Source organism: Ambystoma mexicanum, chromosome 11 (genome assembly GCF_040938575.1).
Source record: "Ambystoma mexicanum isolate Mex_15411 chromosome 11, UKY_AmexF1_1, whole genome shotgun sequence".
Taxonomy (NCBI): domain Eukaryota; kingdom Metazoa; phylum Chordata; class Amphibia; order Caudata; family Ambystomatidae; genus Ambystoma; species Ambystoma mexicanum.
This window is the reverse complement of record NC_090934.1, coordinates 826,800,345-826,824,230: the sequence shown is the minus strand read 5'-3', so window position 1 is coordinate 826,824,230 and position 23,886 is coordinate 826,800,345. Positions and strand designations below refer to the sequence as shown.

The following is a 23,886-nucleotide window of genomic DNA, read 5'->3' as shown; positions in this document are numbered from 1 at the left end:
CCCTAAAAAAAAAGTTGACCATCCTGGCCCCGCCCTCTGCCGCCCCCTTCCACTACCTGTTAACCAGGGCGAGGGGGGGGCTCTATTTCGCCCAGGGCGCTGCTGCCCTTAAGGCCGGCCCTGCTCCCAGACCCCCACCTCGCTGCTCAGCTCTCTATCCTGGTGCTCTCTGAGCTCCGAGTTATTCTGTCCCACTCGCTTCCCCTACAGAGGGTTAACAACGAATGCTGAAGCCCTAGCTGTCGCTTATACAAACATGAGGGGGCTATAGCCCGGGTCTTTTGGTTGTAGCCCCGGATAGAAGATCAGGGGCTACAACCAAGAAGGCTAGCTAGCCGCGAGTCCTGACAGTAACGACATTGGCGTAGCCCCAGATCTATTACAGACCAAGCAACACCCATTCATTCGCAACACTAAACATGTTTCTTCTACTCCCCCCTCACACACTTTGTAGAAAATGTTCGTTTACCTGCAGCGTAAAAGTGAAGGAAAAGACAGCAGAGTCCGACAAGCCCCGGGGTCGCCGCCCCCCACATTCCCCGCAGAAGCCTTGGGGTCGCCGTGTACCCCATTCCTCACAGCTACAGCGACCGAAGTCTTTTCATGTCACGCTCTTCACTCGCCCAACCCGAAGGTGCACTTTGCCCTGAGACTGTAAGTAGAACATCCACAGGGTTTCACTTTCTCTTATCATGAAGTCCACAGGAGCAGCCTGAGGGATCTGCTTCCAGGGGGACTGGCACACAACTGTGACGATCCTGCCTGAAGAGTGTGGCTTCTGTCCCCAGCCAGGATAGGATACATGGGAATGGTGTCTAAGCTCATACATTTTAGTCTGGGGCCCAGATATCTTTCATTCAATGCTCCAGGCCAGTTCCAGTCCAGTCCCATCTTCATTATTTTCCAGCTTCCCATATTCTGAAACTAATATTGAGTTTGTTGGTGCCAAGAGGATTTTTTTCTTACCACCTCTTTTTTTGCGGTAACTGAATTACCGTCAACCTCACTGCACTGACTCGGGAGGCGAAGCAGGTGCTATACCTCAAGCATGCAGCTGGAAGTAATTTTTGTAAACATTTTTTTTTAATTGTATTTGGTTTAATTAAACCTTTACAATTTTAGAAATGTAAAAAAATCAACCACGTTAAAATCACATATACATCATCAAGAAAACAATCCAGGCAAGCAAAAAAATATAATTAAACAAAACCCAAATATGAACCAAGCACACAGCAGCGTACACATATAAAAACTGGAAAAATGAGTGATGCAAAAAATACAGAACATCAAGACAATGGAGGTCATTACGACCTTGGAGGTAGCCATGCCGCTATTGGCGACATGGCTACCCCCATTCCGGGTACCGGGTCCGGGTTCCTGGAATTGGGAAATACCGGGCCATTCCGACCTTGGAGGGCCCGGTATTTCCCCATTCCATGAACCCACCCCCATTCCCATTTGAGCCCCCATAGGGCTCAATGGGAATGGGGAGCATGCTAACAACGGGCCCGTTAATAACGGGCCCGTTGTTAGCATGCTGGACAGCTCGCGGGACCCACTAAGGACGCCTGGTAAAAACCAGGCATCCTTAGCGGGTCCTGCGAGCGGAACTCGTAATGAGGCGGTAGGGGGTTAACGGGGCCGGCAGCTCTATCGGCCCCGTTAACACCCTACCACCAATCTCATAATGATCCCCTCAGACTTTTGATAAAACCTGATTTAATGCCAGGCCCTCATGCACATTCTGGATACTGAGACAGTGGGCCTCATTACGAGGTGGGCGGTAAGGGATTACGGCACCGGTAAGGGCACTGGTGCCGGTAATCCCTTAACACCCTACTACGAGTTCCCTTTGCGGGTCTTCCCTTAACGCCTGGTTTTTCCAGGCATTAAGGACGGGACCCGCAAAGGGACTCTAGAGCTAATAACGGTACCGCAATTTGCGGTACCGTTATTAGCGCATTCCCCATTCTCATTGAGCCCTATGGGGGCTCAAATGGGAATGGGGAATGGCCCTGGTGAATGGGGAATTACCGGTCCCGCCAACCTTGGAATGGACCGGTAATTGCTCCATTGACCAGGGCGGAGTCGGAACGAGTTTGGAGGCAGCCATGGCGCTAATAGCGCCATGGCTGCCTCCAACCTCTTAATGAGGCCCAGTGCTTCCATAGCATATCCTCACTGCATAATTGCACCTTCAGTTTTAGGCAAGACAGATGTGTAACCCTTACCAGCTTTAAAGAGTCGCACTCCAACACTAAGAGGGTCATTACAAGGTTGGCAGTAATGGGTTTACGGCACCGGTAAAGGTGTCGGTGCCGTTAACCCCTTACCGCTGCATTACGAGGTCCTTTAGCGGGTCCCGCTAAGGGCGGCTGGTTTTACAGGGAGCCCTTAGTTGGAGCCGCTAAAGGACCAGCATGCTAACAACGGGCCCTTTATTAACGGGCCCGTTGTTAGCATGGTCCCTATTCCCATTGAGCCCTATGGGGCTCGAATGGGAATGGGGATGGGTTCCCTGAATGGGGAAATACCGGGTCCCCCAAGGCTGGAATGGCCCGGTAATTCCCCATTCAGGGAACCAAGACCCGGTATTTGGTAAGGGGGTAGCCATGGCGCTAATAGCTCCTCCAACCTCGTAATGACCCCCTAAGTGTCATAACCACTAAAATTTTAACACACAAAACCTACAGTCAGCTGCATCATTCATTATCAAATTCCTTCTCGCAGCTCAATATCCTGGGTGGGTAAAATATTCCACCGTGCCCTGACAAGTAGCCCGCGATAATACTGATTCAGAAATTGAAGCAGAATATTCGATGGAGACCCGCATTACCTATACTTGTGTGCAAGATGACCCAATGAAGGGTATGAATGAAAGGCATCAATGGTCTGGATCCAATCAAAATCGAGCAGGGCCCTTTTAACCTTTAAGGGGGTTGGAGACCAAGGTCTCTAGATTAGAGCCGATATCATATAGAATAGATTCACATCGACGCCTTAGGGCAGTTAGATCTACAGAAAAGATCACATTTTCCACATCAGATGGTACAAAGAATCCGGAATCAGGGCCAAAATGTTCACAAATAGTGTTAGAAGGCACCATTGTACACTTGGCCAAATCGAAGAGACACCTAATTCAAATCTTAGTGCCGATAGTGGCACTGCACTAGGTACACAGAGGATCCTCCTCCATATTATTTCCTCACATTTTTTTTTGGAGGATTTTCTGTACTTTAGCTTGCTGAACATTCTCCCGATGTTGTACAGGGGGGACTGGATGGTGCCTCTGGATCTCCAGGATGCATGTTACCATGTGGCTCTCCGCCCCTGTCACATGAAGTTCTTCCGTTCTGCAGTGGGATCCCGGCATTTTCAGTTCCGAGTGCTCCCGTTCGGGGTTGCGCTCGGCCCCCAGAGTGTTCACCAAGCTGGTGGCTCCCCTAGTGGCACATCTGCACCTGAGGGGCATTCAGATTTTTCCCTACCTGGATGATTGGTTAATCAAGGTGGCCCTCAGGCAGATGGTCCTGACTCATCTCCAGATGGTTTGCCAGGCATTGCAGGACTGGGGGTTTCAAGTGAACTGGCAGAAGTCTCAGATGGATCCCTCTCAGGATCTGGTTTTCATCGGGGCTCAGATTTGCACCAGGATGAATTTTTCTGTCCCAGGAGAGGGTCAGTCACTTGCTGTCTATCCTGGGCAGGATTCTCAGAAGGCAGTATGTCTCGGCTCGCCTATTGCTCAAGCTGCAGGGGCACATGGCATCTTGCGTGTTTCTGGTTCCTTGGGCGCATCTTCATTTACGTCCTCTGGTGTCTTATCTACTCTCCCACTGGCTCCCGACCTCTGAAACTCCTGAAGCTTTGATCCCAGTGTCTCCAGCTCTGAGGGTCTCCCTACTGTGGTGGTTGGGGGTTCTGAATCTCCGGGCAAGGGTGTCCCTGGTCCATCCTCCTGTGACTACTCTTACTACAGATGCCAGCAGAAGGGGTTGGGGGGCAACATTGGGGGCCCTCTCGGCCGAGGGGTTGTGGGCTCCGGAGGGGAGCCGTAGATCATCCAATTGGAGAGCGCTGTGTGCCATACTCCAGGCTCTGGTTTAATTCAGGGTGTTTCTGGAAGGCCGGGCAGTGTTGGATCGGACAGACAATACCACAGCATTGGCATATGTCAACTGCCAACGGGGTTCTGACTGCTCCTTGAATGCCTTGGCAGCTCAGATCGGTTCCTGGGGGGAGTCGCATTTGGTGTCCATGGTGACCTCACATGTCAGGGGAGTGGAACATGTTGGAGCGGATCCTTTCAGCCACCGGTTCCCCATCTCTGTGGAAATGATTCTATCAGACAGGGTATTTGTGGAAATCTGTGTCAGGTTCGGGACCCCCGTTCGGGATCTCTTTGCCTCTCCGGCCTCTGCGAAGGTTCCCCTCTTCTGCTCCCAGTTTCAGACTGAGGGTGTTTGGAGGGTGGATGCCCTCTCTGTGCGGTGGCCTCAGGGTCTCCTTTATCTATTCCCTCCTCTCCCCCTTCTTCCCCTGGTGGTTCAGTGCCTCAGGGAGTCTGGGTCGACTGTGTTGTTGGTTGCTCAGTTCTGGCCCCGCGGGAGCTGGTTCCCTTCTCTGCTGGAACTTCAGTCCCAGGAACCTTGGCTGATTCTGAAGTGGCCTTGTCCCCGGCAGGCGGGTTAGGGTTTGGAGTCCGACAGATTCAATGGGCAATATGGGTATTGCACGGTCTAGGTTGATGTCTCAGGGGGTTTCGGGTACTGTGGTTGAGTCTATCATGAATGCTCGTAGACCCTCTACTCTGAAGGCATATGGCAGGCACTCGGGCCATTTCCGGGATTGGTGTGGGCATTATGGGATCCCCCCATGCGTTCCGCTCTGCCGGCTATTCTCCAATTCCTCCAGGATGGTTTTGACAAAGGCATAGCGATCTCCACGCTTTGCTCTCAATGGGCCTCTATAAAATTCCTCTTGGGGGACTCTGGTGGCCACCTGGATGGGGAGCTGTTGGTGGGAAATTTGCTCCATGGTCTTTCTTCTTCCTGTCCTTGTCGTTATAAAGGGCTTCCCCCTTGTGATCTCCCTCTTGTCTTAAGGTTCCTTCAGGGGCCGCCTTTTGAGCCCATTTCTGAGATTGACATCAAACACCTTACGACTGCTGACGACTGCATTTCTTATCGCTATCACTTCTGCCCATGGGCTAGGGGAGATTGGGGCCCTATTGCGTTACCCCCTTTCCTGAGGGTACTGCTGGACTCCGTGGTGTTGAGGTGTGATCCAAAGTTCCTACCTAAAGTTGTGTCTCGGTTTCACACCTCTCTTGATCTGGTTCTCACCTAACTTTTTTCAGGATCCTCAAACACCAGAAGAGGTGGCTTGGGATGCCATTGATGTACGGCGGGCGGTATTGGAGTATTTGACTAGGACTGCCCCTTTCCAACAGTCTGATATTCTACTGATTACTTTTGGTCCTGCTGGTGCGGGTCGCAAGGCTTCAGTGATTTCCATTAGCCAATGGATCTGTGTTGTTGTCTCCAATGCCTATGTGGCTTCTGGTCCGCCTGTACCTCCTCACATTGAGGGACGTTCCGCCAGGGGTTATGCAGCTTCCTGGGTTTCTCTGGAGATTTGCAGGGCTGCCACCTGGGAAGATCAAAGCAGTTTCATCAACCACTATCGGTTGAATGTCTCCCACTCGGGGGGTGGTTCCTTCGGGGTTGGGGTTTTGTCAGTGCGGATGTGAATTTGGTGTTATTAAAGGTGTGATTTTTTCTGCACTTTTTTGGCTCTGTGTCTCATTGGGACTTTTTCCCCATTGCTGTTATGGTATGTCTCATGAGGTAAGTACTGGGACTAGGAAAAGTGGATGTGGAGGTAATGCTCTGATTACTTACTGTAATCTTCCTTACTGCTAGTCCCACCCTTCCTCGTCACAGTAGGGAGTAAAAGAAATAAAAGAAGGTCCTGTGTCAGAGACAGGGACCTCATGAGGTAAGTACTGTGATGAGGAAGAGTAGGATTAGTAGTAATGAAGATTACTGGTAAGTAATCAGCGCATTTCTTTTTATGTGGATAATTAAATGATCTTAGCATCATGAAAGACAACAAGCTAGAAGTTTGTAACAATCACTATAGCCTAGTGACCTTATTACACAGCTTCTTTTAGGGTGTGTTTTAAAGTGCTTAATGTAAATGGCTTTAACAGGAGGTTTTTCAGACTTGCATTATTTTCCATTCTAGGACTTGTCATTTTCCATTCAGGATGTGGAAAATAAAGCTACAATGATATTCTGTTGGCTTAACATTTATCTCTAAGCATTTGCATTTTGTCAGGTTGCTTTACTATGTGAGTTATATATTTTGCATGAAAAATCACTTGACAGGCAGACCTATACTTTCACCAGCCAGTCAGTGCATCGAAGATGGTAGTATAGAGGACTGGCTGTGACATAACCTACTATAATGTCCTCCGTTGTTAATTTCAGTCACTGCAGTTGCTAGGGATATTCAGATTAATGCCACAGAGAAGAATGAGCAAACTCCTTTGTTACTCCTTTCTTATGCCCTGTTAAATTATCTTATTAAGTCATGTACTGCACACCTTTTGCTATTATCAGTTTCTTGGAGATTCAGGATCTGCAAGAGGTGGGTAAAAGACTAACAAAGAGCAGGGCAAGGTTACTTTTTCCAATGTTTTTGTGAGCTGTCTGGAGCGCAGGTTAATGTGGGCTTCCTGCTGCTAACATAAATTGATTGTGTTGTTGTGGCATCTTTCAGAGAAATGTGTTGACTAGTGTGGAGAGTTGTGTTGCTGTATCTGCAGTGGGTAAATTAGGTGTATAGGGAAATGGAGCGTAGGCATGTTTTTGGGGTTGTGTATGTGCCACTGTGTAAAGTGTGTTACACTGGGGGAGCTGTGTGAAGAGATGTGTTGTCGAGGTGGGAGGTAGAATGATTTAGCAGTGTGTATTGTCGCGATTTCTTGCCAAACAGACCACCCAATGTCAACTGAAGACCACATTTTAAAATTTGGAAACATCATAGTTTCATAGTTGGTGACATTTATCTATTTGCTTGCATCCATTCAAAACATTCTTTCTCCAGGTTATTTTTATGCCTGTTATGCCATATTATGTGATGATAGGCTTAGTGATACTGTGTTAGCTATGACATATGCCATTGCCACGGCACACATTCATGTCCCACAGTTCTAGTCAGCTGCCCAGGAGTTCTCTTCTGAATGCCCACAGACACTTACAAAGCCACTCCAACTGTCGCACCACTCGATCTCACGTGGGATTAAGGTACAATGCAGCTGGACATGTACCATGAACTAGCAACTAACAAAGTGAACCATGCACCACATCACAACCACAGGGATTGAAGGACCAGAGGGTGATAGACCAGAGGAATGATGGACCATTAGAGCCAAGGACCAGCGGAATATCAGATCAAAGGAGAGCAATTCAACGCACAGCCAAGGACCAGCGGGGCCAAGGACATGCTTTGTAAATCCCATACATAGAAAAACTAAAAATAAGTGACATTAAAGACAGAAACATGCAATTATAATGAAAGCTTTTTGTTCTAACATACGGGGCCTGATTTTAAGTTTGCTGATATTACTGGTGAGATACCGGCAAACTGCAGTTAACGTCTCTCTCACCGGATATCCCAGTATTACCGGTATATGACGGGCGGCGGAGTGCCAGTAAGTTCCCATTCCCATGGACCCCCACAGGACTCCATGGGATGGGATTTACTGAATCGGTGGCACCGTTAGTAATGGTGCCAGTGATGACTCCCTGCAGGTCAGGCATGCTGGGAAATCTGTGGCCCTCACCGGAAAACTTCAAGTGTGCTGGTCCGGTTAAAATGCCAGCGCTGGAATTACTGGCATTTTTACCAGACCAGTACACATGAAATGAGGGTCTGTGTTCTCTCTCTGTATGTTTCCGTTATTTTGATCTATTTCTTACTTTTTAGACCTATCTGCGGTGTTCCAGGTGTGCGCTTGTGTGTCAAGCTTATTATTATGGGAATCAGTTATTAGGGGCATGTACTGAGAGGGTGTTCAGATTATTTGTTTCTTCCGACCTGGCAACTATGCTTCCCTTGTTCCCTCCCTTCCAGTCGTTTCACCTGCCCTGCACTACCATCCTACTTCCCATGTTCTCTACACCACCAGCACTCCCAAGCCAGTAGTGCCCCCTCTTCTGCCCAACCCCCAAATCCCTTGTTTACGTCATGCACTGGCACCCATGCCTGAGTTTGACGTCTCAGGGGCACAAATCGAGCCTGGGCCCTCGCTGGAAGTCTTGGATCGATCGGATGGACATCTATTTCAGGTCTACGGGGGTTAACAAATGATGACAGTGTGGTAGCGACACTGCTATACTCGGCTTGGCCGGCGATACACCAGCTATTTCAGTCGCTGAGGGGTGAACAATGCTGCAGATTACTTGTCACGCCATCCCAAGGCCCTTGGCGAGGAAGGAGACATGTCCAGTACTGAAGAGGTCGAGGAGCATGTGAAGCTGGTCGTGGAGGCACTGCACAAAGAGTTCATGCCCCTAGTTAATGTGGATTACGAGAGATTTGTGATGTGCACTACCAGGCAAAAAGTCGATGAATCACTAGATGGGTTCTATGGACGCATCCGGCTGATGGCGATAGCGTGTGCATGGGACAATGAGCAGGCCATGATCCGGAACCAACTCATCCAGGGCTGTGTGTCGGGGAAACTCTGAAGTCAAGTGCTTTGAGAGCCAGGTCTCACGTTGCCCCGCATTCTGGTGGCGGTCACATGCGGTGGCGGAGACACAGGCATCACAAATGGATGCAGCAATTCTCCCTGCCAGGACGGACGAGGTGTGTGCAATTGGCCGTGGCAAAGGAACGAGAGGGGCTCATTGGCCGGCTACGCAGCAGAGAGACTGGTTCACCTGAGGGCCCGACTCATGCTTGAAGTGCAGATATGATCTGCCGCATTCCGCAGATTTCCCCGCTAAGGGCAAGACATGTGGGTGATGTGGCATGATTGTCCATTATGCCCGAATGTGCAGAGCCCTGCTCCCTGCGGTCATCCAGGGGGGGCCGATTAGGGCTGGGTTCTCCCGACAGTAACGTCCAACGAATGTGGCGCTGGTAGATCAGGAAGAGGATGGAAATGTCCAGGACCTGGAGGAGGAGGACAATGACGTTAACATCTTCTTTATCTCAAGTGTGAGTGTCCAGAAGGTGATGGCCAAGAAGCAGCTAAAGTGCATGGTTCAGGTGGGTGGGTCGCAGATCCCGGTGCTGGTGGACACAGGTGCTTCAGTCAATGTCATGGCCAGGGTACACTACGAGTCGCTGAGAGAACCCCCAATCCTGCAGCGTTCACATTTGGTGGCAACAGGTCCATCCTGCTGGTAGGGGCCGTTGTGTCAAAGGTCGAGCATGGCAACACGTCCATTAGGGAGTGATTTTTCATGACTGATGCAAGCACGAATACCCTCTTGAGCTGTGTGGCGGCCGATGCGCATGGCATTGTCAGTTTTGCCTACAGTGTGTATGTGGAGGATGTATAGGCAGTCCTCGAGAGGTTTGGGGAGGTGTTCACAGGAATCGGACAGATGGTGGGCGAGCCTGTGAGGCTACACATCGATGAGTCCATTCAGCCGGTAGCCCTCAAGCACCGAAGGGTCCCCTTTCACATGTGGGATCTGGTGGATAAGGAATTGGACAACCTTGTGAACCTCGATATCATGAAGTGTGAACCTCGATATCATGAAGAAGATGGAAGGCCCGACGCTGTGGGTGTCGCCCATTGTAATCGTCCGAAAGCCTAAACAACCGGACTCCGTCAGGATTTGCATAGACATGCGCCTTCTCAACAAGGCTATCAAGCGGGAGAGAGGCGCCTCACCCCAACCATTGACGATATCATTGCGGAGCTGCAGGGTTGCGAGATTCTTCTCAAAGCTGGACTTTCAGGTGGGGTACCATCAGGTCTTGCTGCATCCAGAGTCTCGGTATGTCACAACCTTTATGACACACCAGGGGCTGTATAAATACAAGCGACTCAGTTTTGGTGTGTCATCAGCCAATTTGAGGAAACCTGGCTGACCTGGAAGGCATCCTAAACATCAGTGACGATATACTGGTCTTTGCAAAGTCTGAGGTGGAGCACATGACACGGCTGGTAAGAACTCTGGAACAAATTCAGGCTCTGGGTTTGACACTGCATCGAGAAAAGTGTAAGTTCCTCAGAACGAGAATCAAATTCTTTGGATTCATGTTCAAGGAAGGGGGAGTGTCCCCGAATCCCCGCAAGGTCAAAGATAGCTTTTTAAAATTTTGTATTTATTGTCTATTAGCCAAACCTATTTTGACTTTTTACACATCCATCGAACATGTATAAAACCTCATAAAATATAATAACACTTTACAACAATTAAGTTACATAATACAAAAGGAAAAAAGGAAAAAAAGAAAAAAGAAAAACATAGAAAAGTGCTTTGATACATAACAATCATAGGTTGACATTTACCCCTTCCAAGAGCACCCCACAGAGCACCCTGAATACTCATACACAATCTCTACTACTTAGATCATCTGCCTCTGCACCCAAAGACCCCAAGAGTTTCTTTGACATTAGATATCATGGAAGCAAGGGCCACGGAGAACGTGATAGAGGTTTGTAGTTTCCTGGGGATGGTCACCTATTGTGGCCAATTCATCAAGAACCTTGCACGAGGTCAGAGCCAGTAAGGTGCCTGACGAACAAAGACTCCACCTGGCAATGGGGCCCCCTTGAGCAGGCAGCATTTTAATATGTAAAAGGAGCCCACACGGCAGAGGACACCATGGCGATTTTTGACCCTGCACTCTCATCGGAAGCGGTGGTGTACGCCAGCCCGTTTGGTCTGGGAGCTGTGCTCATGCAGATAGATGGAAAAGGGGAAGAGAGTCCCATAGCATACGCCAGCCGCGCTCTGTCGGACACCAAGCAGAGGTATTCGCAGATTGAGTGCAAGGCTTTGGCGGTACTGTGGCTGTGCCGGCACTTCTGTCTCTACATACTGGGGAGGCTGGTCACAGTCATAACGGACTACAAGCCCCTGCTGCCGATCATGGCAGGATCATCGTCCAAAGCACCTGCCAGAATTGAACGATGGATGCTAGCGCCCCTTGAATATGGGTCTGCCAGGTATACTGGCCAGGGGTGAACAATGCTGCAGATTACTTGTTGCGCCATGCCAAAGCCCTCTGAACTCGATGCCCATACTGGAACTCGAAAAGGTGTCCAAAAGGGACGAATGTTTCAGGATCCTTCGGATTGCACTGCAAAAGGGGGAGTGGAAATCTGTGCTGGAGGGCCTAGGAATAAGGACACAGAAGGCTCGGACGACATTCGAGCAGCTATGGAGGGTCCACGAAGAATTAACGTTCACGGACCTGGGGTTACTGCTGCGAAGAGACAAGATGGCTGTGCCCACCCACCTGGTACAGCAGGTCATTGAGCTTGCGCACCATGGCCACCAGGGGATGGCCAAGATGAAGGCCAGGCTGAGACTCAAGGTCTGGTTGCTGGACTTGGAAAGGAGAGTGGAGGAGTTTGTGGCAGCCTGTGTATGGCCGATCATCTATTGAGTATTTCCACAAAATTATTTTTTGTCGGGGGGCCAGACTCAGGTGTGGAAAGGTTTCAAGGAGGTCAAAAAATAGGAGGCTGGCTATCCCTCCCTTACTTATTTCAAGGCACTTAGGTGTACATGGTGTCTTTTCTATTCTGAAGAACACAGAATAAGTCAGATTTCCTAATTCCGACACGTGTTTCGACTCTTGAAATGTGTTACACAGTACCCGCTTGTGCACAGTTGGTTAGTTTGGAGCCATTTTCAGGACATACAGTTCATTTGGATGCAGCACTAGTCAGAGTACCTTCCCTCTTACATGTATTACCTTATAGCAAGGCAGGCGTAGTAGGGAGAAAATAATGTTGCTTACCGGTCCTGGGTACTCGGATTTCAGGTTTCTGTTCCCTTTAGGCAAGCAATGTCTCGCTGCTCTGGGTGGGTCTTGCGGGTAAATAGTGACTGTGGACAGTGAGTTAATCCCACTGGTGTGCTTGTTGTCCAGTGAATGCAGGGCTTTCTGCTCGCTTATTAAAGTGTAGTGAAACAGCCAGCAGTAAGAATGTGGACATCTGAAATAAGTAAGGGAGGGATAGACGGCCTGTGTATGGTGCCAAGCGGCATCCCCGGTGCAGAGGCACATCCCAATTCAGTCATTGCCTTGAGCCACGGGAGGCAGTACATGCAGACTTTGGATCCACGGATCGGGATATCCACTACTTGGTGGTAGTGGACCAGTGGTCTAGGTACCCAGAGGTGGGATTTGTGGAGCCTGCTTTCTGAGGACATCACAGTGGCCCTTGACAAAATCTTTGCAACCCATGTACTGCTGCAGACCTTGTGCTAAGACAATGGACCGCCCTTCCAGTGTCGGAATTGAAACAATATTATGCCTCCTATCGCAGCAATTGTATGTGTATTGGCCTACGACAAGTTGTCTAAAACATCATATGCGAACAAACTCCGTGGCAAGGTTTTGACCTTAGAGAAAGTAATGTAAGTCGCCATCTTGGATTAAGCCGCCATTTTAAGTTCTCTTGTAATATGGAAGTCACCCTGAACATCAAAATGGAGGCCGAATGACATTCTGAGTAAGATTCTGGCCGTTGTGACCTCCGTACACACGAATAATTAATATGCCTGCAGGCCACTTGTCGGGGTCGCAAACTGAGACCTTGTCCTATTGTTGACCTATGTGTAAATGTACAACTATATCAGCGAAACTAATCAAAATGCATATATTATAGGATTGACCTGGCTAGGAACCCATAGGCCCGATCCCTAGAATGGTTAACCCGCGAGGGGGTTGGCCAAGGGCTGGATAAAGAGTATAAAAAGCCCAAGTATTCCAATGTACGGTCTCTCTCACTAATGCATCGAACCTTCGTTGAAGTTCGTTACGTTACTCTGAGAGCCGAATAGCTATCCGTTTGTCAATTGACTTTGGTAACTGTTGTAGCTTTTAAATAAAGGACTTGTATGTTCTTTGTAACCTGTGTTGGTGTGTTTCTTTTGGGCTTCCCGGCCTCATATTATTTTTCTGTTTCCACAGTTGGCGCCCGAATAGGGACCCTCAAGATTGATGCCGGATCATTGAAGGTTGACGCAGACTATCGAACCGGGATCGGACGGTGTGATACTGCGGGCCCGACCGAACGAGACGCGATACCTCGGCAGCGCTGCACGATCCGATCCTTGGACGATAGTCGTGTGGTCTGACACGGCATCTTGACGAGGGTCCATTTTTTGAGGCGGGCAGATTTGTCGAAACCACCAAACACAAGGTAAAATTCGTTAGGTAAGTTCTTTGGTAAACCGTACGGTCCTCCTTAGGTTTGGTCAGGTGCAGTCGTGACCCGGCTCTTAATTTAACCCTGACAATTTGAATTTGGCGTATTGTATCTGCAGACACAATTATTGACCAGGTAACACCAATTTTTTGTGAAATGCCTGGGAAATTGTCTAGCTGCTTTAGGGCTCTGTTCCGCAGCGAACAACAATCTTTGGAATTTAGCCGCCCGGCACCACAGGAGGGGTCGCCGGCATGTACTATGTACTGTAAGTATGGCATTGGAGGTATAGTATTTAATGATATTTGGCACAGACAAACCAGACATGCCTCCGAATTTCAGTGGCCAATCAATGGTAGTTTCGAGATCCCCCGTATTGAATACCTAGAATCGGTCTTGCTAAAAAAGAAGGCCAGACCTGCAGCATTTGATGTTTTGCAGAATTGGAAAAAAGAAGCATTGCAGCAGCTTAAAAGTAGGGATAAACATGCACGCCGTCATAAGACAAATGCCGAAAAGGCGTTATTATATGATAAAGAAAAACATTCGGAGTCAGTTAGAAACATGGATAGGGCTTTCTCACTAGGTATCCAGAAAATGTATCCCTCTAAAGATTTCCATGTTTCCGTTGAATTTATTGAAAAATTGTTAAACAAATGCAGGCCTGGTGTCTCCGCGCCACCTCCGTATGATCCTCTCCCGGGTATTCTGCCCATTCCTGCTGTTATTCCTGCTGTTATTCCTGTTCCCCCTGTGCAACCTATTGTTCCCATTCCTCTAGTTGTTGTTCCTCCACCTATCGCACCACCCCTTTCTCCTACGCCGATCGTTGCACCCCCATTGAATTTGCCCGCACTTTTGCTCCCGAGTGGTTCTGTATTGACTGAAGTTGATCGGGGTGCGGGGTCGAAGATTGCCACTCGAAATACTGTTTCTACAGGCAAGAAACAGGAATTATTTGCATGGGCTAAGCACTGTATGGAGAAAGGTGATCAAGTTAACGTTTTTTCCACATTATCAAATATGGACAATTTTCCCGAGAAAAATGTTTTTATCGAAGGTTTGGGGACTCATTTATGTGTAATGTGGGGTAGATTACAAAATTCGGATCTCCCGCAAGGGGTGAGGGATCTAAATACATTAGCACTTTCGAGGGACACAGAGGAGAAAGTACAAGGTCATGTTGAGAGATTGTTTGAGTATAGGAGGGACTTCGAAAGATTACAAGATGAGAATGAGGAAGACGACAGTATGTATGTATAGAAACGGTTCCTTCCGTGTCGTAGATCGGCATCTGAGGAAGTACGAATTTGCACCAAAGATGCGATTCGATGGATCTCGGATTCATCGATACCGCCGGATGAAGTATATGACACGTATAGTCAGTATACAGTAGAAATGCAGAGGAAGGTGATTCAGGTAATGGTACAGTACCTGCAGGATGAATGTGTAAGGAAGAAGGTTAGTTGTCCTATAGAGTTATTGGGTATTTGTAAGAGGGCTTTTTCGCCCGACACTTATTCGACTGCCTTAGCGCTCGACCTGGCTCTGTTGCTTAGTAAGCGATCGGAATTACCTATATCTCAGTTGCCAATGAGAGAGGTTCCTCCGACATTTGTACCAAAGGTTGAGATTCCCGCTAATGCTGGGACTGGTGCACCCGCTGTGAACATCCCTGCACACTATGTATCGCAATTTGTTCACGTCCCGTTTTCACGACAGGAAGTGAACACTATTAGACAATCAATTCCCGATATCAGAAAAAACCCAACAGGGTTTTACAAAGAGATAGAGTCCGTTTTGCAGTCCTCTGTGTTTACCTTAAGTGACATTGACTTGCTATTCCCTGTACTCCTGCCCGTAGATTTATGGAAGCAGGTTCGAACAATAGACGATGTGCCAGGGTTAGGAGATACGTGGGCTAACATGACTAGGCTTGATGGGGAAAGACCAGCTGGTGAAAAACCACCTCAGGTAATACTTACTTTGCCTGATAGAATTGTCGCAAAATTGAAAACCATAATTCCTGAGAAAAGAATTATTTGGGACAAGCTTACGGCCTGTGTTCAAGGAAAAACTGAAGGTGCTACGAGTTCTTTAATAGATTCGAACAGGTATTCTCTGATTTCAGTGGTCAGGACTTGGGCACAGAGTCCGGGAAAAGGTTGTTTGTGGACAAATTTGTACGTGGGTTGTTGCCCGACATCCAGTCACAGATTATGTCCTCTGAGAGCGCTTGGCTCTCAGAGTCCCAATCTGAAGTTTTGCACATGGCTCAGTATTATGAGAACCGTGTGAATAATGAAAAAGAGAAAATAGAGAAGAGGAAAGGAGATTTGAAGACTAAAGTATTGTTACAACAAATTGTTAGAAATCCCAGAGGAGGTACGTCACAGACCAGAGGTCAGTATGTCCCAAAAACAAACGCTCCTTTGGGTTCTGTCAATATTAATCAATGTGCCTATTGCCGCCAGGAAGGTCATTGGTGATCACAGTGCCCCGTCCTTCGCCAAAGGTCGAGCAATGCATTTGGGGGTATGGGTAGACGACCTAGAGGTCGCGCCGGAGCAGGGGGCCCTGATAGAGGTCAGTTTTCGCAAGATCCTCAGCAACCTTTTCCACGGGAAAATCAGACTTCGAGTGTGGACACGAGAAACATATTTGATCACCCTTCTGCTGCCTACCTTTCTGAAGAGCTTCCTTCCGATGACATTTTGTTTTGTTAGGATTGCCCGAAGCAGGGTTTGGAACCTTCACCTATTCCCGTTAATCAGAAAGGTCCCTATGTTGAATTGTTAGTGGGGAATAGGAAACATCAGTTTTTGATAGACACTGCAGCACAGAAGTGCTCCATTGATCATTCCCGGGTTCCAAACATTCCACTGTCAGGTCAAACAAATATTTCTGTAGGGTTTTCTGGTATACCAATTGTCTGTCCGGTTTCTTCGCCGGTGTCTGTTTCTTTGAGTCCCTTTACGGACCATTGCCCTTTCCTTCTGACTTCGAACTGTGGAGAGAATTTGCTGGGGTTAAATTTGTTAAACAAACTGAATGCAGTAATTCATTGTTCCTCTGATGGAGTACGACTGACGGTTTCACCACAGCAACTTCCCAGTTCCCAGTTTCTGACTCGACCATTGCCTCCTGAGTTTAGTGTTGTCCCGGAATGTTTATGGGCGGTTGACGACAATGATGTCGGGGTACTACAGATTGAGCCCGTTAAAATAGTTTTGAAACATGGAGTTAAATTACCACGCATTCCGCAGTATAAAATATCAGTTGAGGGCGAGCGTGCTTTGAAGTGCATTGTCTCCGATTTTGTGCACCGAGGGGTGATTGCAGGTAGTTTATGTAACAGCCCGATTTTACCTGTATACAAGAAAGGCGACAATGCAATCCCATACCGTTTTATAATTGATCTTCGTGCTATTAACAAAGTTGTCGCCCCGCAATTTCCAATTGTGCCTGATGTAACAACGATACTAACAATGATCCCTGCTACAGCTACGTATTTTAGAGTTGTGGACCTAAAGAATGCTTTCTTTAGTATTCCTATACACAAGGAGAGTAGATATTTGTTTGCGTTCACCATGGGGGGACGTTCATTCACATTTACTCGGGCACCTCAAGGGTATACTGAAAGTCCAAGCATTTATAATAGAGCTTTGAAAGAGCAGCTTGACACCCTTGAATTGCCACCTACTTGTACACTGCTTCAGTATGTGGATGATTTGCTTTTGGCTGCGGATTCTGAAAGTGCTTGTAAAGAAGGCACTGTATTGTTACTTATTCATCTGGCCGAAAACGGTCACAAAGCTTTGCTCAAGAAATTTCAATATTGTTGCCAGGAGGTCGCCTATTTAGGTTACCTCCTGTCAAAGGAGGGGAGAAGATTGACACCTGAAAGAATAAAACACATTTCTGGCATGTCTGTTCCAAATACGCAGAAGGAAGTCAGAGCCTTAATAGGTATGGCTTCTTACTGTTGGTTGTGGATCCCGAACTTTTCACTAGTGATAAAACCGATGTTGGCTTTGACGAAGAAGGGCATTTCTCTGCCACTGCCATGGAAATCGGAACATCAACGATCATTTGAGCTTCTCAAAACCGCGTTATGCTCTGCACCGGTTCTGGGTACTCCAAATTATGACAAGGCCTTTGTGTTGTTTGTGCATGAATGTGATGGATGTGCTTTGGCTGTGTTAACGCAGGAACATGGAGGGAAGAATTGGCCGTGCGGCTACTACTCCTCCGCCCTTGATCCTGTCGCATGCGCTTTGCCGAGATGTTTGCGAGCTGTCGCTGCTGCTGCCGCGTCCGTAAAACAGAGTGAGGGAATGGTTCTAGGCCATGATTTAATTTTGATGGTACCACACTCTGTAGATGGCCTATTGAATAAGACTCAAACGCAACACCTCACCTCTGCACGGCTGACAAGGTATGAATTAATTCTGTTTGCCCCTCACATTCAAATTAAGAGGTGTTGTGTTCTTAATCCGGCTGAACTTCTACCTTTCCCGCAAAATACTGTTTGCGGTAACAAAGAATTACATGACTGCCTGTATACCACTGAGCAGGAAACGAAGGGCAGGATAGACCTTATAGATACTCCTTTGGACAATGCAGAAGGGGAGCTGTTTTGTGATGGCTCCTGCTTCAAACTTCCAGATGGTACATCTACAGCTGCTTACGCAGTTACTACGTTGAGTACGGTTGTTGAAACTAAGAGAATTCCACATAATTCCGCGCAGGCCGCAGAGATTATAGCGTTGACCCGAGCTTGTGAACTCTCCGAAGGGCGTATAGTAAACATATATACTGATAGCCAGTACGCCTTTGGGGTGGCTCACAACTTCGGGAGGCTCTGGTCGGAAAGAGGGTTCCTAACCTCACATGGGACCAAGATTCAGCACGGTCCCTTGATAGTGCAATTGCTCTCGGCACTCTCACTCCCTAAGCAGTTAGCGATCATGAAATGTGCAGCACATCGTAAGGTCATAGATGATGTGGGAAAAGGGAACGCTTTTGCTGACCAGATAGCCAGGCAAACGGCCACAGACCTTAGCGCAGACATGTATGCTCTAAGGGAAACAAAAGATGCCTATGTAATGGATGAGGGTATTGGGTCTGTGCGAGATATTGAAACTGATGCCACAATAGAAGAGTCTAAAAGGTGGATTGATGATGGGTGTTGGGTGGATACATCTGAAGGAAAATGGTTGCTCCCTGATTAATATGTGCTGGCAATGGTTACGATGGCACACGGTCCTACGCATGTGTGTGCTCAGCAGATCACGAAAATGTTAGAACAAGTATGGGTGAATGATAAAATTTCGAAGATTGCACAGCGCCATGTTCAGAATTGTATGATTTGCTTACAGCACAATGTGGGGAAGGGGACAGTAACTCCAAGGGGAAGCTTTGGGCCCCCTTCTGTTCCCTTCGAGGTCATCCACTTTGATTTTATTGAGATGGAACGGTGTAACAATCTAAAATATGTTCTTGTGATTATTTGTGCTTTTAGTAAATGGGTCGAGGCTTTCCCCGTTAAAGATGCTACTGCCATGACCACTGCAAAGACTATGGTAAAAGAATTCTTTCCACGATTTGGGCTTCCGAGGGTAATTTGGTCGGACAATGGTCCCCATTTTGTTGCAGCGGTAATTTTACAGATATGCACAGCGTTACACATTGAAAAACGATTTCACTCAGCTAGGCATCCTCAAAGTGCTGGGTTGGTAGAGAGGCATAACGGCATCTTAAAGAATAAACTTGCAAAAACATGTGCCGACACCAAACTGAAATGGCCAGATGCCTTACCTATTGTATTGTTAGCCATGCGAACCACACCTCAAACTAAGACTGGGCTCTCCCCCTTTGAGGTAGTGATGGGGAGACCTGCTAATATTTGGGGTCTTCCGAGGCCTAAAACATTGAGGGAGGTTGACAATGTATTGCTTGTAGACTACTGCAACCAGTTGACTAAAAATCTGTATTTCATTTATCATCAGGTCCAATCAGCTTCACCTGTACGGTTTACGGGCCCAGGACACGATATTCAGCCTGGAAGCTGGGTCCTAGTGAAGGCCTACGAAAGGTCTTCCTGTCTCGCTCCTCGCTGGAGGGGACCCTACCAGGTGCTGTTGGTCACCCAGACAGCAGTGCGGGTGGCTGGAAAAAAACATTGGATCCATGCGACGCATGTCAAGAAACTTCCTCAACCGACGCCACACGTTACAGAAGAAGCAGAACCCCTCGCTGATGCTACAATCTCTGATCCTGGAGTAGCAAACAGCACTGTGAGTGTGTCGGAGAATTTCTCTGAGCCCGTGGAGCTTGGGGAACAGTCCATTTCGTCTCCGCACTCTTTGGAAAAGTCACTTCCGGAAAACATTGTTTCAAGTTCTGTGACTTCCGTCGCCTCCGATACGTCGCTTCCCTCAGGAAGTGACGTCGCCTTGTTTCCAGATCAAACAGTTCTGGGTACCACCAGGTACAACCTTCGACGAAGAAAATAGAACTACGGCACGGGTCTTTTCCGTGCATTTGGAAAGAAGAAGTGAATGAAAGTTTTCTCTTGTAAAAGAAAGTTCCTTTCGAACAAAAGGAAAAAAAAGGGATTCTGCTGGCTAGGGTTGGGAAGGACTAAGAAGTCGCGCGACCGTAGTGTCGCCAGCAACGAACATTGGGGTCGTCGATTGAGAAACTACGATGCCTGCCACCTCCACCGCTGCTCCCCGCACTGGACTTGTAAATAAGGGGGTGACCAACTCGGACAACGAACAATGTGCCGGGGCCCCGAAAACATATTGTTGTGTTGTGTTAATAATTTTTAAAAAAATATATATTTATTGTTTTTTCAAATACAATACAACCAGTATCATCAACATAATAATCAGTTATGTGACAATAGTAACTCCCCCCTTCCCTCCCCCCAATGTAAACCAAGACCAGGACGTTGAGCTGTCGACTGCTTGCGCTAAGGTGAGACTGGGCTGTCCAGGTCCTCGCCGGAGGAGCTGTCTTCTTTGGTGCAGAACAGAGCTGCTGTGAGGGCTATCCATTGTAGGAGGTCCTCAGAGTCGCTAATTTTTTGTTGACGCTGTGCCAGCTCCCAGGCCCCTGTTTCGGCCACAGCCCATCTACGGAGGTCTTCCCACCATGTTGTGACGCTGGGGGCTCTGGGGCATTTCCAGGCCATGGCGATACGTCTTTTTGCCAGGATGTACATTAAATCCTTGAGTCTGTTAAGGGGCTTGTTCTTTTTGCCTCTCGGGTATGAGCCCAAAATGCAGGCCCTGGGGGACTGCACGTCCAATGTTATATCCGCTTCTGCTACCTTATCTTGAACTTGGGACCAGAAGGTCTGTATGGCCGGGCAGGCCCAGAACATGTGGGTCAGTGCGGCTGAGGGTTCTTGGCACTTGGGGCACGTCGCCGCACCAGTGCCATTGAATCTCGAGATGACGTCTGGGGTAAGGTAGGCTCTGTGGATGATGTAGAATTGAATAAGATGGAATCGGGCGTTCCTGGATACTTTTTTATGGTAATGTTTTATGGTCCCCCATTCCGTGTCCCCAAACTGCGTGTTTAGTTCGGATTCCCATTTGCCTTTACACTTGAGTTCGTTTTGTGTGGTGTTGTCAAGTAGGATCTCATAGAGCCTCGAAGTTTCGTGCCCCCCCTCTGCAGCGCTCAGCAAGTTTTCGATGACCTCGTGCCCGGCGTAGAGGGACTCTGCGTCTGGCCATCGCTTCTTGAGCTTTTCCAACACCGCCCCGTGTAGGAGGAACTGACCCAGCGGGATCCCTGTCAACTCATGCAGCTCAGAGAATGTGTGGATGCCCTGGTCATCCACCAGGTCACCCAGGGTGGCGATACCAGAGGGTTCCCATGTGTTCCGGATCACCTTTTGGTCCTCTTGTCTGGTGGACATGATAGCGGCTATTGGGATTTGCGGGGTGTAAGGGTCAGTCAGTTTGGCCGTTTTGCAGGCTCGATTCCAGATCTGGGTGCCCAGGCGGATTAGGTGTGCATTTTGCGTTTTCGGCACCGGTTTAATCCAGAGTAAGTCTCTGAGTAACCAGGGTGCGTCTGAGGGCTGTAATAGGCGAGTGTCCGTTGAGGCGTCATCAGCCATTCACTGGATCACGTGCTTGAGCTGGGCTGCTATATAGTAGAGCTCGAAGTTGGGGGTTTTTGGGCCTCCTTTGTCGTACGGTCTCTGCGTTATGTCTAGGGCGACTCTGTGCCTTCCTTCCTGCCATAGAAGTCTATTCAGGACTCTGAAGAATTGTTGTGGGATATTGTACGGGACATTGGTGAAAAAGTGTAGGAGGCGCGGGAGTGCCACCATTTTAAGGAGGCCCGCCCTGCCAGCCACCGAGAGAGGTAGCTTGCACCAGAAGTCAATTGATTTAGCCAGGCCCTCCTTTGCCCTACCAGTGTTTAGTGCGTGTTCGGTTACCGGGTCGCGGTGGATCATAACGCCCAGATATTTGAATGTGGTGGGTTCCCATTTGAGGGCTAGAGGGGGGAGGTGTTCTTTCTTGGTCTTGCTGAGGGCAGCCAGGGGAAATAAACAAGACTTGCCGTGATTGATCTGGATCCCGGTGCATCTATGGAACCCGTCTAGGGTTTCAAGAATGTAGGGGAGGATGTGTTCGGGATCTTTTAAGTAGAGGAGCATGTCATCCGCGTACATGGAGACGAGATGGTTCACCCCATTTATCATAATACCCCTGTCTCCGTACTCCTGCCTGAGGTATGCCGCCACTGGTTCGATCGCTAAGATATAAAGCAAAGGGGATAGGGGGCATCCTTGCCGGGTGCCTCTGGCCAGCCTCCATTTTTCTGAGAAGGTGTTATTGGTGCGCACTCTGACGGTGGGATTGGTGTAGACGAGTTTGACCCAATTCAAGAAGGCCGGTCCGATCCCCATCTTGGATAGGGTGGCCTAGAGCCATTTCCATCGAACCGAATCAAAGGCCTTAGAAGCGTCGAGGGACGCTACTGCGTATTTAACAGGTACACTGTTTGTGCTGTGTATGAGGTGGTGCAGCCTGCGCAGGTTCTCTGTGATGGAACGGCCCTGCACGTAACCCGTTTGATCTTGGTGTATGAGATGTGGGATAGCTGCTTGAAGCCTTCTGGCCAATAGTGCTGTGAGGATTTTGTTGTCTACGTTTAGCATGGACAAGGGTCGATACGAGCCACAGTCAGTGCTATCTCTGTCAGGTTTAAGTAAAAGGATGATGATGGCCTCAGCCATGGAGACGTGGAGGTGGCCTTTTTCGTACGCCTCATTGTATACTTTGGACAATAGGGGGGCGAGTATGTCCTCGTAAGTTTTATAAAACTCGCCTGGGAGTCCGTCTGGTCCCGGATATTTCCCAGAGGGTAGAGATCTGATAGTGGCCATGACCTCGTCTGGGGTGACGGGGCTTCCAAGGGGATCTGCCAGGTGATCGTCTAGGCGTGGGAGCCTGATGATGTCCAGGACATCTTCAATTGCGGAGTCTGGGGGCGGTGCGGGGTCGGAATAAAGGGTTTGGTAATATTCTTTGAACGCTGCATTGATCCCCGCTTGCGTGTGGAAGGTCAGGCCGTCTTTGTTACGGATAGAGCAGATGGGGTTCCTGGGAGTTTCTCGCTTGTATAGCCACGCAAGTAGTTTCCCGGGTTTATCGCCTAGGGCGTGGTTCCTTTCGGTGTATTTAGCGTAGCTTAGTTTCCCCAGTGTCTCCCAGTGTGTCAGGCACATTTGTTTGAGTTCGATCAGTTTGTGCATATGGGCTGGGTCAAGGGATGGTGTTGCTTCGAGGGCTTGCAGTTCGGCTTCGGTGTGCGCTAGTTGGGACGTGATGAGTTTTTGGGCCCCGCCAGCAGCGGCTATCATTTCCCCCCTTGTTACCACTTTATAGGCTTCCCATGCTGTACTTATGTGCTGGACACTATCAATGTTGGTTTGCCAGTAGTGTGTGGTGCCCTCTCTGATTTGTTCATTAAAGGCTTTGTCTAGTAACGCTTCGTTTCTTAGTTTCCATGTCGGGATGGGGGGTCTAGGGGCTGTAACCGCCCATGAGGTCATCAGGGGGGAGTGGTCCGATAGCACTCTGGCCAGGTACTGCGTGTCCTCAAATCTGGCAGCATGCTCTTCACTAACGAATAAACAATCTATTCTGGTGTGAACCTTATGTGGGGGGGAGTAAAAGGAGTAGCCTCTGGTCTCGGGGTGTTGTGCTCTCCACAGGTCTTTCAGGGCGTATTGTTGCATGAGGGCGTTCAGTATTCTGGCGGGTGGGGAGGGGTCGACATGCTTACTGTCCGATCTATCTATGCGGGGATCTAAGGTGCAGTTATGGTCGCCTCCCCATATTGTTATGCATTCGTTACTCGGGGACAGCCGGGTGTACAGCGAGCGGAAGAAGACGGTTGCGTCATGATTTGGGGCATAGCAGATCAAG

The 23,886-nt window shown here is 48.6% G+C and overlaps 1 protein-coding gene across 1 annotated transcript in view; it reads right to left on the bottom strand.

Annotated features, from left to right (window-relative positions):
- The window catches only part of NCR3LG1 (natural killer cell cytotoxicity receptor 3 ligand 1), a 722,742-nt gene extending 722,117 nt beyond the window's left edge, over positions 1-625 (bottom strand). The window contains exon 1 of the mRNA XM_069623776.1: positions 470-625. Coding sequence (XP_069479877.1) covers positions 470-572 — 103 coding nt within the window. The 5' untranslated portion in view covers positions 573-625. The remainder of the gene's footprint in view (positions 1-469) is intronic.
- Between the last annotated feature and the right edge of the window lie 23,261 nt (positions 626-23,886).